The sequence below is a fragment of the Phlebotomus papatasi genome, chromosome 3, assembly GCF_024763615.1.
Source record: "Phlebotomus papatasi isolate M1 chromosome 3, Ppap_2.1, whole genome shotgun sequence".
In the NCBI taxonomy this organism is placed as follows: Eukaryota; Metazoa; Arthropoda; class Insecta; order Diptera; family Psychodidae; genus Phlebotomus; species Phlebotomus papatasi.
The window spans coordinates 34,693,715-34,708,529 of NC_077224.1; the positions used below are offsets into that span (position 1 = coordinate 34,693,715).

Below are 14,815 nucleotides of genomic sequence, written 5' to 3' on the forward strand. Positions count from 1 at the left end.
AATAGAAATTCATAACTAACTTGAATCCATTGAATTTTTTTTTAATTCGTAAACCTTTCAAACAAATTCAATTTTGCTGAAATTGCCCGTGAAATACATTCTCTAGAATTGTTTAACATTTGACCTTGAAAACTCTCAGAAGGAATTATTCAATGTCATTAGCGTGTAAAAAAGAAAAACCTCTACTGAAAAATTGAGTATCCGTTTAACGCTATATCTTACTGTTTTTAAGCTCTGATAACAAGTAGATGGACAGATAAACATCATATTGCTATTTTTCCCAAAACTTGAGATATCTTCATTGGATTTTTATGGATCTTTTAATTATATCCACCTTTTGAACGTTAGCCGAAATCTCCCCAAAAACAGTACAATTTTGTTCTTTACTGTATTCGATGTAAAGGAAATTGATTGATTGTATGAGACAGGTAGTCAAAGTGAGAAGAAGTGTTTATGGAGCCGGTCACTCATTTTATGAAGACAATAAAAATATAGTGATGATAGGCCTACGGTGACTAACCATTTCAGCTACTCCACATGAATTTAATTATCCCACGTTTGAGAAAAGAATTCTGTCTTGATCCATCCAAGAAAACTAATGTGATTCTTTCTCGTGATGATTTCCTCTCATCATCATTCACATTGAATCTTATGACTTTTTATTTTTGTCAAATTGCTAAATTTATTGCTCTCATGCTATCGTGTGGCATACACCGGCTCCACAATTAATACATCACCCGCTTGCGTTGTTATCGAAAGGAGGGCAAAAGTGGTCGATTTTTTTTTTGGATAGAAGTCTTTCACTTTATGTGTATTTTTATCAATATCTTCGGTATCAGGTATGATTATGAAATGCTTTTTATGGCGAAAAACCTCCTGCAAAATTCTCTATTTCATTTTCCGATCAATTTTTGCGGTGTTTGGACGTTTCTTGGAATATATATTTTTTTTAATAAGTTAAATAGGCAATTGTTGAGTGAAGTTGTTTTTGAAGTCGAGAAAACAAAATCAACAATGATTGACGAACGTGCCAAATTTATAAATTCCCTATATCTGAAAAATCTTATTGAGGGTAATTTTCCAGAGAATGAGGTGAAAATCAAAGCATATTCCGTGGAACAATCAAGTGAAGTGATTGCTAATGAAGGGAGTTTCTTCATGAAGAGAGTTCTTATCAAGTAAGGAAGCCCCTTCCAAAATTCTTTTTATATATATATTGTTCGTTTTATACTCAGATAGTCTTCTTTTTATTAAGGCTATAAAATTGTTTCTTTGGTGATTTTTTTTGCTTGTCTATTCTCAATTGCCACTGTTCACGTAATTTTAGATATGCATCCCGAACCACTCGTGATGGTTCCCTATCGTTCATTGTGAAAATCAATGGGAATCCACAGGGACGAAATCCCAAAGATAGGGATGTATATGAAGGAAAAATCCCATCGATTACCAATCTTCTTGTTAAATGTGCCGGAAATATTAAATTCGTTCCAGAGTGAGTGTTTTCCTGAAGGAGATTTACAAGGTATGGTAATAATGGGAATTTTCTCGTATTTTCAGGTTGATTTCCATCACTCAAGAACCCAGGGAAGTATTTGTATTTGAGGATATCACAGCCAATGGCTATCATGCTGAATACATTAAAACAGGCTTAAATTTGGATCAGAGTAAGATGTCCCTGCAAAAATTGGCATTTTTCCATGCAGCTTCGGCTGTTGCAATTGCCAATGATGGGGACACATTCAAAGAGTATGCAAGTGGTGTGTTAACACGCGAAAATGCCCAATTTTATCAAGATATTCTCAAGAAGATTACCCACCCATCGAATCCACTCCAGATCGACGGGATGATATTTGATAAATTGAAAACACTAAGTACAAAAATTGTTACGAAAGGCATTGATGACTACAGAAGAATCACCCCATTTCGGGTTCTCAATCATGGAGATTTCTGGACACGAAATATCTTTTTCAAGTACGAGAACAACAATCTAGTTGATGCTCTCTTTGTTGGATTTCAGAGTGCAGTAGTTGGATCACCATTAATTGATTTACTCTATTTCCTCAATACTTCAGTGGAATACAAGACACTGATAGAGTCACGCGATCAATTGATTTACACTTATCATGAGACACTCAAGTTTGTCCTCGAAAAACTGAATTACAAGGGACCCATTCCTACGCTCAATGAGATCCAGATTGACATCCTAAAGAATTGCGCCCTTGGTAAGTTAGTTTTAAATTTGAAAATTTGAAAATGAAGGTATAAGCTATGCAAGCCATTGTGAGGAGACCTCGGCCTCGAGGCAGACCTAGGACAAGGTGGCTGAATCAAATTCAGAATCTTGCCTTGGAACGCCTCTAATTTGGGCTGCTAATTTGGATGTCATGGGCCCGCGACCCCAATAGGGATAAGCGGTTGAAAATGAATGAATGAATGAATGAAAATGAAGGTTATTTGTCAGTTTTTTGGATTATTTATATCGGTTTTAGAAGTCAAACGGTTAAAGATATATCAACTTTTGATCTATTCGAATATCTCGAAAGTGACTTATACGATTTTCTTTATTTTTCGATATGTGTCAAAGTGTAGATTAGACGGTCATTTCATCCGTATTTGCCATTGACCTTAACATGTGCTATCTTGTATTTTTTCAAGGTCAAAAATCAAACCATTTCAGAAGGTTTATTTCTGAACAAATAATATCAGAACAATAATCGATGAAAAGGTCATAAAACTCGAATTTCGTAACACGTTTTAACTACTGTTTATTACCGACCCAGAGACCAAACGGTTAGAGATGGCGATTTCGGGTTATCGATTTTAAGTTATATATTTGTACAGAGTCGTAATTTGGTAGAATTTTGGAAATTTGAAGATTCGAGTTTTTTGACGTCACTCTGTTTGTCCGTCTGCACGTTCGGCCGAACGCCTAGAGGCCAAACGGTTAGAGATAGAGACTTGGGACCGTCGAATGACCCCCCCCCCGTTTCACGTTCATAACTCAACTAAAGGCTGGTTTACATGCCCCTTATTTTCCTCCCTCTCATCTTGATCCGGTCCAAAACCATCTTTTTAGGATTGTTCTAAGACCCTCAAATGAATAAATGGATAGACTAGTGTCTCTGACTGTAAGATTCAAAAATGAGTAACAGCAGAAAAATATTTCTCATGCCATATCGGGTTTGAATTCGTTTAGTGAATGAATGATTAGTGTCAATGGTACATATTAGCAAAAAAAGTGAACAGCCTGGACAATTGAGGCTGGTACGAGAACGAGTTTCCGCATGAAAGTGGTATTTCGGCCGATGCAAATATTCACTATCACTGATCCAAACACACACCGAGATGGACTGCCGTGATATAGTAGCGGCAATCGGTGTATATAGAGCCCTGATATGAAGCGGCTACTTGTATCGGGGGATAAGATAGAATAGGAATGTGGAAGCATAAGGGGCCCAATTGTGGCCTGGATGCAACGGAAATCCAAAATGGAGAACTGACCCTTGTCAAAATTCTGTCTTATCTTAGGATTGCTCGAACACGCATCGTGCGATTTTTTCCAGTTTTGGACATGTTTTAGAGATTACCCAGGTGAAGATTTCATAAAATACCGTTGAATCATTTCTAAAGACGGTTTTTCAAGGTCGAAGGTTAAAAGGCCTCAAGACAGCGTATTTCTAAAGCGAATGGGATCATGTTTGGGCTTGTTGGAAAGGTCTTGAAATTCTTGAGAAATTTGAACTGGTATAAATTGGTTATGAATCGGTACTGAACCGGTTATCTACCGATTAGCAAATTTAGTTCGAAAATCAATTCTATTACTCCAAATCCAAAGCTATTTTGGAGTACCTTTTAGGTGATTTATGAATTGGTTCAAATCGGTTAAGAACCGGTAAACGATAAATTATGTGAAAGTACTTTTGTGGTATATAACATCTAAATTAGCAAAGTATGGGATGCTTTGCAACTGTTTTTTTTTTATTTTATCACAAAAAATTCTTATGTTTTTTTTTTTAGTTTTGGGTATATTTTGTATAGGTAATCTAAGCTAGATAGATAAATATTTCGCTTAAAAATGCCAGTGATCTCTATTAGTTCTTTTTAACACTTTTTGAAGGTCAAAAGGTCACAACCTGATAAAGTATAGGATTGGCCATTTGAACTGTAAAATGTAAGGATGTATTTCAAGTTTTGGTGACTACCTTCGGTACGAACTGCAACTTTGTGTCTACAGATGAACCTCTAGCATACTCTGAGGAGGTGAACTTCCGGAATGAGGATGACAAAGATAACCTCTTTAACGTAACGAGACTGTTTTTTTTTAATGTTAACCACACAGAAAAAAATATTTTGTAAAATTGTTCGTAAATGTTTGTGAAATCCTACGGAGGACTTACGAAATGCTCGTGAATCATATAACCCACAAACAAGTTCGTAAAATTTTGTAATTTTTTCACAACCATTGTTCGTAAAATGATCATTTGACGGACATTTTTTGTACTTTTACAAACATTTGTTCGTAAATGTTCGTAAATAAACACACAAAAAATGTTCGTAAAATTTTGTCATTTGTTCGTAAATTTTTGTTTGTCTGGCAATTTTTTGTATGTTTACGAACATTTACGAACAAATGTTTGTAAAAGTACAAAAAATGTCCGTCAAATGATCATTTTACGAACAATGTTTGTGAAAAAGTACAAAATTTTACGAACTTGTTTGTGGGTTATACGATTCACGAGCATTTCGTAAGTCTGCCATAGGATTTGACAAACATTTACGAACAATTTTACAAAATATTTTTTTCTGTTCACGGATTACAAAATTCCCTGTACAAAAAAGTCGGTCGGATTTGCTTTCGTTTTTCGTATACATGTAGTAAAATGAGCAACGAAATATTGTATTTTAGCTAATCTTAATTGGTGCGTAATTTGTGTGACGTAGTGAGTCTTGTTGGAACATCCACTCCCTCCCATAAAAATATTTGTTTCTCTACAGCTTCGAGTTCCTTCCAAGACGAAATCCTAACACATATTTGCATATAAAATACAGAAAAATATTTGGTAACTGACCATTAACGGAAGAAGGAAAGCAACTGTGTAATTTGATCACAGTTCAATTGTCCAATTCTGTATTATTTCAAGTGGAAATTAATTTTTATATCGAAAATTCATCGTTTCTAATGCAATATAGGGAGGGTTTTAAAATTATTTACAACATGGTTTAAATCGGTTTTAAAGCAGCACGCATCCCAAGACAAACTTCATAAAATTTACGATGTTTTTTACTGAAATTTTTCTTTTTAATTTTTATTTCAACAACTCTTTTTTATTTTTCTTTTAAGAATTGTGCTACCTCCTGGCTATTGCACCAATTCTCCGTTCAAACACAAACATTGTCCTTCCCCGTGATCAACAAGAAAATGGTGTAGCTGCAGTTTCGGACAAGGAAATCGTGGAAATTTTCAAAGATATCAAGACAGACGTCTCCACCATTCTCTACACCTTCAATGACAACGGACGCCTGGATTGGGCCTTCTCCGAGGGCAAGATTAAGGGTCTAATTGGAAAATTTCAAAATTAATCCATCCCTCGACTTATCCCCAACATTCCTCCCTCTATCGTGAGAGAGATCATCAATACTTATGTGACAGAGATATGTAACAGAAATACAATTGTGGTGTGGCCAATTTTTATCTTATCACCCCGCACGGGTCTTTTCTCTTCTTCGGTTAAATCAGAAAAAATCTCTAGTTTTTTTTTGTTTGATAAAAAAAAGAAGAAATAATGTGTTAAGCAGAAGGAATTTCATGTACTCACTCTTGACAAACTCCAAATCACTTATAGGTATTTTCGTGAGAAATTTGTATTTGTTCGTTTCCACATTGGCGGCAATGTTGTAGTTGATTCTGCCGGATGATTTTGAAATTTACAATAAACAATATCAACCAAATTACTCCCATATGCTCATCAAAAAGGCAAAATATATATTAAATTACTCACATATTTGGCTTCCTAACTGTGCCACTTCGTCGCTTAATACTCGTTAAAATGATCAGATCACTGAACAGGAACAATCCACGTTCCTTCCTTGCTGATTGACCAGAGAAAATGGTTACAAGGTCAAAGGCAATGAAGGATCTGTCGGAGGTCACGAGATTTGACACTCCCTCAATGGCACTCTCAATTTCTCTCAGTACAGCTTCACGTTGGCCACTCTGAAGAGCTTCGCGCTCCTTACAATTGATGTGCAAAAGAATTCTGTGAACAGTCTTGTTGGCCTCCTGAAGGAGAGCTTGGTCAGGATGCTCTCCATCAGTGTGCTTAATCAGGCGTGACAGAATCAATTCGTAGCTGCAGGGGGAATTTTTTATTAAACTATCATTAATTTTTGGATTATATTATTTGAATAATTTTCAAAAAAAAAAAAACAATTAATCCTTCAAATTGTGCAATATTTCTATTTTTTTTTGAGTTTTTTACTAAATGTTTTGCACATTCAAAAAGAAATTTCAATTTTTTGCACAATGATCTTCAAATTTTACTTCAAAATGAAATTTAAATGAATGTTTTTGACATTTTAGTGAGAGTGAGTGAAATCTAGATCTAGTCATCTCGCTCACTCTCAAAGACAATTTTGAAAATATATTTACAAACAAAAGTTATCGTGCGCTGGGCATTAACGCTTTATGCTCAGCGCACAATAACTTTTGTTTTGTAAACATGTTTTTGACATTTCAGTGAGAGTGAATGAAATGTAGATCTAGTTATCTCGCTCACTCTCACAGAAAATTTTGAAAACATGTTTACAAACAAAAGTTATTGTGCGTTGTTCATTAACGACGAGACACTTTTTACGGACTCAAAATCAACAATAAAAATTAAACTGAGAAACATAATCAATGATAAGTCTTACATCTAACCTTGGAAAGTCCAAAAGAGTCTGATTCGGTGTATTTTGTGCTTCTATGAACGATAGGGACAAAAATAACCCAAAAATTTAAGTTTTTTTTTCTGACAATACCAATGAATAATATTTTTCGCTTTAATGAAAAATATTACATATGAGTAATGTAGTTTTTTATTGCCAAAAGGGTTTTGCTTAAAAAAATTGGAAGTATAAAAAATAAACAAAATCAATTATGAATTTGAAAATTTAAAAATTCGCCATTTTTGGGCTTAAATATTTACTACATAGCAAATAGTTAGAGACTTGCAAAAAATATTCTAGATTCCTTCAATTTTCTACTTTACTATTATGTACAGACATAAAAAAAATAACTTTAGGTAGTCAGGAAAAAATATTTTCTTTATGGGACACCGGTGTTCCAATCGTCCTTAAAGGTTTAAAGTATTCAAAACACTGAAACGTGTAAGGTGTAACCAATCAGAGAACGTGATTTTATGAAAATATATTACGGATTTTAATATTTAATACATATGAATAATGCTTCGGTTATTTTTTTTTTTAATTTCGTTCAGTACTGTATTACACAAAAAAAAATTCGTAAAATTTATTGTACATAAATGTTTTTAATTTCTTTTGGAGATTCACGAAATGTTTATAAATTGTATAACCCACTAAAAAGTTCGTCAAAGTTTGTACTTTTTCCACAAGCATTCTTCACACATGATGACCTAACGAGAATCTTTTAGTCTTTGACAAACATTTGTTTGATAATGTTTGTAAGCACATAGAAAAATGTTCGTAAATTTTTGTCATTTGTTCGTAAATTTTTGCTAATCCAACGAAAATTTACGAACAAATGCTTGTAAAAGAAACAAATAATGGCCGTCAAGTGATCGTGTCATGAACAATATTTGTAAAAAAGTACGAACTTTTTTTGTGCGTTATATGATTTACGAGAACTTCATAAGTCTAGTAAGACTTCATAAATATTCACGAGCAATTTTACGAAATATTGGAAACTATTTTACGAAATATTAGGAAACTTGCAAAAAGGTCGCAAATTATTATAGAAAGTTCGTAAAAGTTTGTGCTTTTTTCAAAAACATTGTTCGTACGACAATTACTTGACGGACACTTTTTGTCATTTTACAAACATTTGTTCGTACCTTCGTAAAGTTTTACAAAACATAAAAAATGTACGAACAAATAAGAACAATTTACGAACATTTTTTGTATGTTTAAGAACATTTACGAATAAATATTTGTAAAAGAACAAAAAGTGCATATCAAGTGATCGTGATAGCTTCAATATGTTTATGAACAATGTACAAACTTTTACGAACTTGTTGTGTTATACGACCCATGAGCATTTTGTAAATCTCTAGTGAGAATTCACAAACATTTACAAAATATTTTACAATATATCTGTTTATGTAAGTAAAAACCTCTATGAGACATTTAAAAGTAATACGTAATTAATAATGTACACAGTAAAGAGATTTTACCAGTTTATCGTTTGAAAATTACACAATACGTGAGAATTACACGTTTAAATTTAAAAATGTGTAATATAAAACCGGAACCGGATAAAATCGGAACTGTTCGCGAGAACACCACGTACACTGAAAAACGTCTCGAAATTTCGTAAGATATCCGGAGGTTTTCGGAAGATCAATTAAATTCAATTCAATTTACTCTCTCATATATGCTTGATTGCGGCTGTCGACCGACTTCACTACCGATCTCATCAAGTAAACAGCATAAACCACTGAATCACTGATCGTATAGGGGAAATGCTCATAATTTTGTCCACTTTCTTATTTTGGACACTTTGAGGATAACATTGGACACTAAAAATAAATTGATTAAAATGATGGATTTTTATTCCAATATTTGATGAATAATGAATTCTATCTAAATATTTGTTCTTTTTGGAAGATTTTGACACTAAATACGTTAAATTTTGAATATGATTTGAGTTGAAATTGCTTTGTTGAAAATTCAGTGTGAGCAATTGCTTACGAGAAATATGACAGAACTTCGTGGCTTACTTCAGTCTTATTTAGTTTTGGTGAAGTACTAACAAAGTTTGTTCGCTGTTTTTGAGTGATATTATTAAATATTCATTGAATATAGTGTTGATTCACGTTAGTGGTGATTTGTACATTTGACCTGAAGTGGGATTTGCCTTGTGAATTAGATTTTTCGTGTGAAAAATGGGAAATTTTTTAAGACATTCACCAGTGAGGTGATGATTCTTATTTTGGACAGGTGTTTTTCTCACGAAATTTCGTGAAGTTTTAGCTTTTGTGATAACTAGGTTGGACAAATGCCTGGAGAAACAAAGGAGCATCATCTCTACGAAAGAGATGTAGCGAGAAATGCCTTGAAAGGCTCCCGGAAAGGTCAGGGAATGAGCGAATCTGCACGTACTTGGAGTATCGAAGTCAACTCACTTTAATGAATGATATGGAATGTTTCCGGGCTTCTGTGACATTCTACGTTTCCCTTACATGAACAGGAAGAGGACTTGGTAAGATTGGTTCATCAAATGAAGAACAATGGGCATCCTATTGAGGCGGATTAGCTGTCCAAATTTACAGTCAAGTTGGACAAATTAATAAACAAGCTGTCCAAAATAAGAGCCAAGGTCACCTCTACTTATCAATTCATTTTTAAATGTATTAAAACTAATTTTAATAAAAATAAGGCGATAAATAGCTTGCTAAGTTTCTAAACAACCCTTCTGAAAAGAGAGTAACAAGAAATGTCAATTAGTATAGAAAATATCGCACTTCAAACTTGGAACTTCGATGCTTATAAGCAGACTGTCCAAAATTATGAGCACTTCCCCTATGCCAAATTTTGTACATGTTTTAACAGTTTTACAGTATTAATTATTTAAATTAGGGGAGACTGGGGCAAAATTTGTTAAAACGAAAAATTCAATATTCGCTATTTTCTAAAATAAAAGAGCCTGGGGCTTGAAATTTTTATTATAGATAGCCTTTATGAACCTTTCTAAACGTACAAAGTTTCAAGGGATTCGAGGAAGGATTATGTTAAATAAAAAATAATGAAATTACAGAAAATATGAATACTGATTAGCTCAATTTAAGCACATTTGTCGTTAAGATAGACAAAAATTATCTTCGACAAAGTTATAGAGGAATAAATTTCCTATAAAAATATGTTTTTTTTTTTTTTGATATTTTTAACGTTTGCGACAGTAAAATGTCACAAATTATCCGAAGACTGACAAAATTTGCCCCAGCATTTTTGAGAATCTCCACAAAATCGACTTTTAGAAAATGATTCGAAAATCACATTTCTTTCGAGATAGAGCAAAATAATCTTCTGCAATATTGTAGAGCAGTAAATTTCCTGTAAGAATATGCTCATTATAAAACGTTTAAGTTTTCTCAGAGCTCGTGAAAGAATTAAATATGAGTTTTGACAAGTTTTGCTCCAGTCTCCCCTATAAAATGTGAATGGCCAGTTCTTGCATGCTATTAGGAACAAGCATGGCGAGGGATGCGTCTCAGCTTGGCCAAGAAGGCATGTGTTGCTATAATCTGTATATTTCTTCGGAACACTCACAAAAATGGAAAATCTTTTGAAATCTTCGCGAATCTTTGCGAGTGTGTAGATCTTTTTGGTAACCTTTTGGATCATGACGAACTTTTTTGAAACCAGAGAAACTCAGAAAATTCACGAAAACCGTCGAAAATCCTCAAAAATTTAGTTAGAGAACATTTGGGAACTAAGAATCACTCGACAAAGTTATTCGAAATGTACCTTCAAATAAAGGGAACTGTACCAAATTTCGACCAGTCTGCAATTTCGACCACTTCTTTTATTCCTCAAAATTTACAAGAATTTTTAGTTTTTTGCAAACTTTAGAAATTTTACAATAAAAAAGAACAAAAAAAAATGTTGCTTCGACGAACGAAATGATGTGAAAAAGATTTTGGAAGAATTCCAGAAGGGCAAGAAACTATGAAAATCATGATGGAAAAATTAATTAAGAATGTCGAAAACAAACACAATAAACTATCTACAAAATTCCAAGTAACACTCTTTAAAAAGGAGTAACGGAAGAAATCAATTTCTATTAAAAATATTACATTTCAAACTTAAGACTTTGGCGCTTGCATGTAACTTCCGAAATTGGGTACACTTACCCTACTTGTGAGATAGTACTGAGTTATTAACGAGTTCTAAGGTAAGTGTTTTTTTCTTACGTTTTACGGTTGCAAAAAACACTTATTTAATTTATTTAACACTTATTTTAATTTTATACACAAAAATTACACGTTACTAATAAAATTACACAAATCCTAGATAAATGTGTAAATATTACACAATCGTGTAGTACACTAAAATTACATTTTTATGTGAATTTACAAACTTATTTTTTGCTGAGGATTTAGTAAAAATATAATTGCTTTTTTTTGAGAAGTCATTAACATTTTTGAATAAACAAAAATATAATAAGGCTAAAAATTTATTTTTATTAAATTGTTTGGAATATATTCCAACATTATATGTAAAATGCAAATTTGTGTTTGATTTATTATGCGAAAATGAAAAAAATATTAACAAAAAATCGGCACTGCAAGAACATTTTAACAGAATTTAAAAATATTTTCAATAAAAAAATGTTAAAATTCGAAATTAAAAAGAAAAACAGCGCCGAAATATAATTTTTTTTTACATTTCTTATCGTTGTATGTGAAAACTTTCAACTGGGTAGAATCACATTGACAGTAAAATGCTTATCGTCACCGTCAAAATTTCACCGTATTTCGTTAATTTACGCATTTTCATTGTAATTCTTAGGCAAATTCTCAATTACCGTATTACCTTATCTAATATTCGGTGGCACTAGGTGAAAAAAATATAAGAAAATTCAAGAAATAAATATAAAATGCGAAAAACAGTGAGCAAAAAAAACTGTACGAGAAACCAATCGTAGTTTTCGTTTTATTTCTTTAATTTTCTTATATTAATTTCACCTAGTGCCACCGAATATTAGATAAGGTAATACGGTAATTGGTAAATGCGTAAAATAACGAAATACGGTAGGAACTTTACTCTCAATGTAATTCTGTCTTAGGATTGTATGAAAATTCGTCATTTTTCTCGAGAGGACAGTTATCAATAGTAAGCCGGCGATGGACACAATAAACAAGGTTCTTAAATTTATCAAATTTTGCACTCAAAAATTGATTTTTCGAGCATATATTATTTGCAACATCATAAGAGAGCTTTTAATTAAGATTCTTTAAAATTATTTCACTGAAGAAATTGCGGAATGGAGAATGTGGAAATTCATTTAAATTTAAATTAATCTGCAATAATTATACTTACTTGGGAAATTTCTGGATGGGTTTGATGAGCAAATTGTCTAGTGGCAGTTTTCCTTTGTGCTCCTTGGCCTGCACTTCCAAGAACTTTGCAAAAGATGGTTGTGTAGAGCAACAATTCCTAATGGTATCCCTTGCCTTGCTCAGATTATTCACAAAATTGGAATAAATCTCCAGGACAGCTCCACAGGAAAACTGCAAATCATCATAAATTGCTCAAAATTGCTCCTTGGAAATCCAAAATAGAGTCATAAAAATATAAAATTGTATAGTACACTTACAACATTGTTAAAAGCATCGCCAATGATTTGATTAGAATTCCAGCAATCAAGGCGTTTTTTGAGCTCCTCGAGGAAGCCCTCGTGAATGTTGAGAATCGATGGCACCATATAGAAGATATCGTCGACAATTTGAGTGTCAATCATTACTTCACAATCACTATTTTTCAGGGGATTCATGTACTTTTGCACAATGATTTGGAGACTCTCCACATAGGATTGCTCCGTATTGTACAATTCGATGACAATATGCGTTCTTGTGTCCTGAAAAGGAAGCAAGAAAAAGGGAGAGGGGGTTGATTCGACAAATTCTTCTTCCCTTATTTTTGGGCGGCAAAAGGCTATTTTTTTTTGTTCACAGAAAATTTTCTTTTTTTTTGCACTCACACTCTCAGCAATGCTCTGATAAAATGTATTGGAAAGCGTGGATGTCCTTTTGAATTCATCAAGATCCTCTTCAGAATCCGAACTAGTACCATACATTTTGAGCATATACTTGGTTCTTGAGGAATTTGTGTCGTCACACTTGTTACTATTCACTTGAGCCATTGTCTCAAGTTTTCACAAAACGAGAGAGAGAGGCCAAAAACTTCCCAAAAACTCCTCCGCAAACTCCTACTCTTAAGCACACATGGAGAAAATTCGTTTATATAAATCACAAAATGGCACAAAAATATTGGAATTTTCTGCCACAAAAACCACGTCAATTTAGGCCGTAAAACACTAACTTTTTTCTCTTTTGCAATTTTCCACCCAAAGTATGACTTTTCTCCTATATCTTCCTCTCCTTTTTTCTCTTTCTCTTTCACTCTCTATGTTATATTTCCACTTCCTGAGGCCAATACAATTTTCCTCCAAATACATTCAACAAAAATCAGTCTCTCACTCTCTCACAACACTCTTGTGCCTTGTATATTTAATTGAGATTTTCACTATATAGAGAAAATTTGGCGTTGTGTGAATGGGAAGAAAAGCAAAATAGAAAAAAAAGAATTGACTATCAAAGAGCATTTTCCGCACTACAAAAAGCTCCTCTTTTTCTTCTTCTTCTTCCTCTACAAAACTCAGCTTTTTTAATCCGCGACGCGTTTTATTTTGCAGGAGGGGAGTGACACCTCTCTATAAATACGGAAAAAGATGCGCATAATGATGACGATTTTTTTTTCATATCTTTCCTTCAGGATTTACAACGCATTGGAAGAAATTGTATTTGAATGAACTTGATCAAGCAAACAGTTAAAAAGAAAGAAGGAACAAACTAAAAAAAATCACTTTGGAATTAAAATGACCAAAAAAAAAGATGGAATTGAAGTGATTGTATATAAAGTGGCTATAAATAATACTGCGTCGTTGGAAAATTGTCGATGAGGTAAAGGATGATTGGGGAAAAACAATACTCATGCGTATGGAAATGGAAATCTAACACATTTCCATCCCACAAGCAATAAATTCTCCACATAGGGTGACTCCAAAGATTTGTCTCCAAATCTCTCTCTGTTCCCACTTTATTTTATAATTTATTTCTTTACAGGACAATTTTCTCCATGCAAATTAAGCTTCAAAATTAAGGATAAATTTCTTTATATTAAGTGGAAATTCTAAAGAGTTAACTGATTTAGATTAACAATATTTAGTAAGATTTCTGGAAAGCTTGTTAAAAAAATCATTAAAGATTTAAAAAAAAATCAAAAGAGATATGCTGGCTACAGATTAAAAAAATAATAATGCCCAACGCATAATAACTTTTGTTTAGTAAACATGTTTTTGACATTTCAATGAGAGTGAGTGAGATCTAGATATAGTCATCTCGCTCATTCTCATGACAAAAGGTATTGTGCGCTGGTCATAATCCTGTAACGTTTTTTTTCACAGAGTTTTATCAAAATATGTTTTAAAAGTTTTTAATTGGGAAATATTTCACCTAAAGGTTTTTAATTAAATTTGTTTATATAATCAGTAACCAGGGGCGCAGGAACGAAATTTGCTCACGGGGGGGGGGGGGGCAGAATTTTTTTTACTTTTCAAATTTTTGAAAATATACTCATCCTTAATGTCCTCTAAACACCAGAGATATTTATGTCCATATTAAAGAGTTTTCCCTACACAAGCGTAGGGAATTTGCTCCAATATGAACATAAATTTCTCTAGTGCATAGAAGCCATAAGGGGGAGTGTAAATTAGAAGATCAAAAGTGGTCTATATTTTTTTATTATTTAAATCGATAGATAAACTATCTTAGAATATACCATAAATATTTCGGAA

At 33.0% G+C, this 14,815-nt stretch overlaps 2 protein-coding genes across 3 annotated transcripts in view; one reads left to right on the top strand and one right to left on the bottom strand.

Moving 5' to 3' along the window:
- LOC129805412 (rho guanine nucleotide exchange factor 17) overlaps positions 1-14,815 on the bottom strand; it is a 44,284-nt gene that overhangs the window by 15,170 nt on the left and 14,299 nt on the right. For both annotated transcript variants that reach the window (XM_055853296.1, XM_055853297.1), the window contains exons 5-8: positions 12,557-12,817; positions 12,280-12,470; positions 6,000-6,350; positions 5,817-5,905 (exon numbers count right to left, since the gene is read on the bottom strand). In XM_055853296.1, coding sequence (XP_055709271.1) covers positions 5,817-5,905; positions 6,000-6,350; positions 12,280-12,470; positions 12,557-12,817 — 892 coding nt within the window. The remainder of the gene's footprint in view (positions 1-5,816; positions 5,906-5,999; positions 6,351-12,279; positions 12,471-12,556; positions 12,818-14,815) is intronic.
- On the top strand, positions 867-5,700 carry LOC129805415 (uncharacterized). Its single transcript, XM_055853299.1, has 4 exons — positions 867-1,178; positions 1,328-1,492; positions 1,558-2,222; positions 5,342-5,700. Exons 1-4 carry the CDS (start codon positions 1,015-1,017, stop codon positions 5,578-5,580), a joined length of 1,233 nt encoding a protein of 410 aa, XP_055709274.1. The 5' UTR covers positions 867-1,014; the 3' UTR covers positions 5,581-5,700.

Excerpts from the sequence above, each read along its gene's own strand:
- LOC129805415 (XM_055853299.1), top strand. The coding sequence starts at position 1,015 with ATGATTGACGAACGTGCCAAATTTATAAATTCCCTATATCTGAAAAAT. Across the intron at positions 1,179-1,327 it reads ATGAAGAGAGTTCTTATCAA|ATATGCATCCCGAACCACTC; the intron begins GTAAGGAAGCCC and ends ACGTAATTTTAG. Across the intron at positions 2,223-5,341 it reads CCTAAAGAATTGCGCCCTTG|AATTGTGCTACCTCCTGGCT; the intron begins GTAAGTTAGTTT and ends TTTTCTTTTAAG.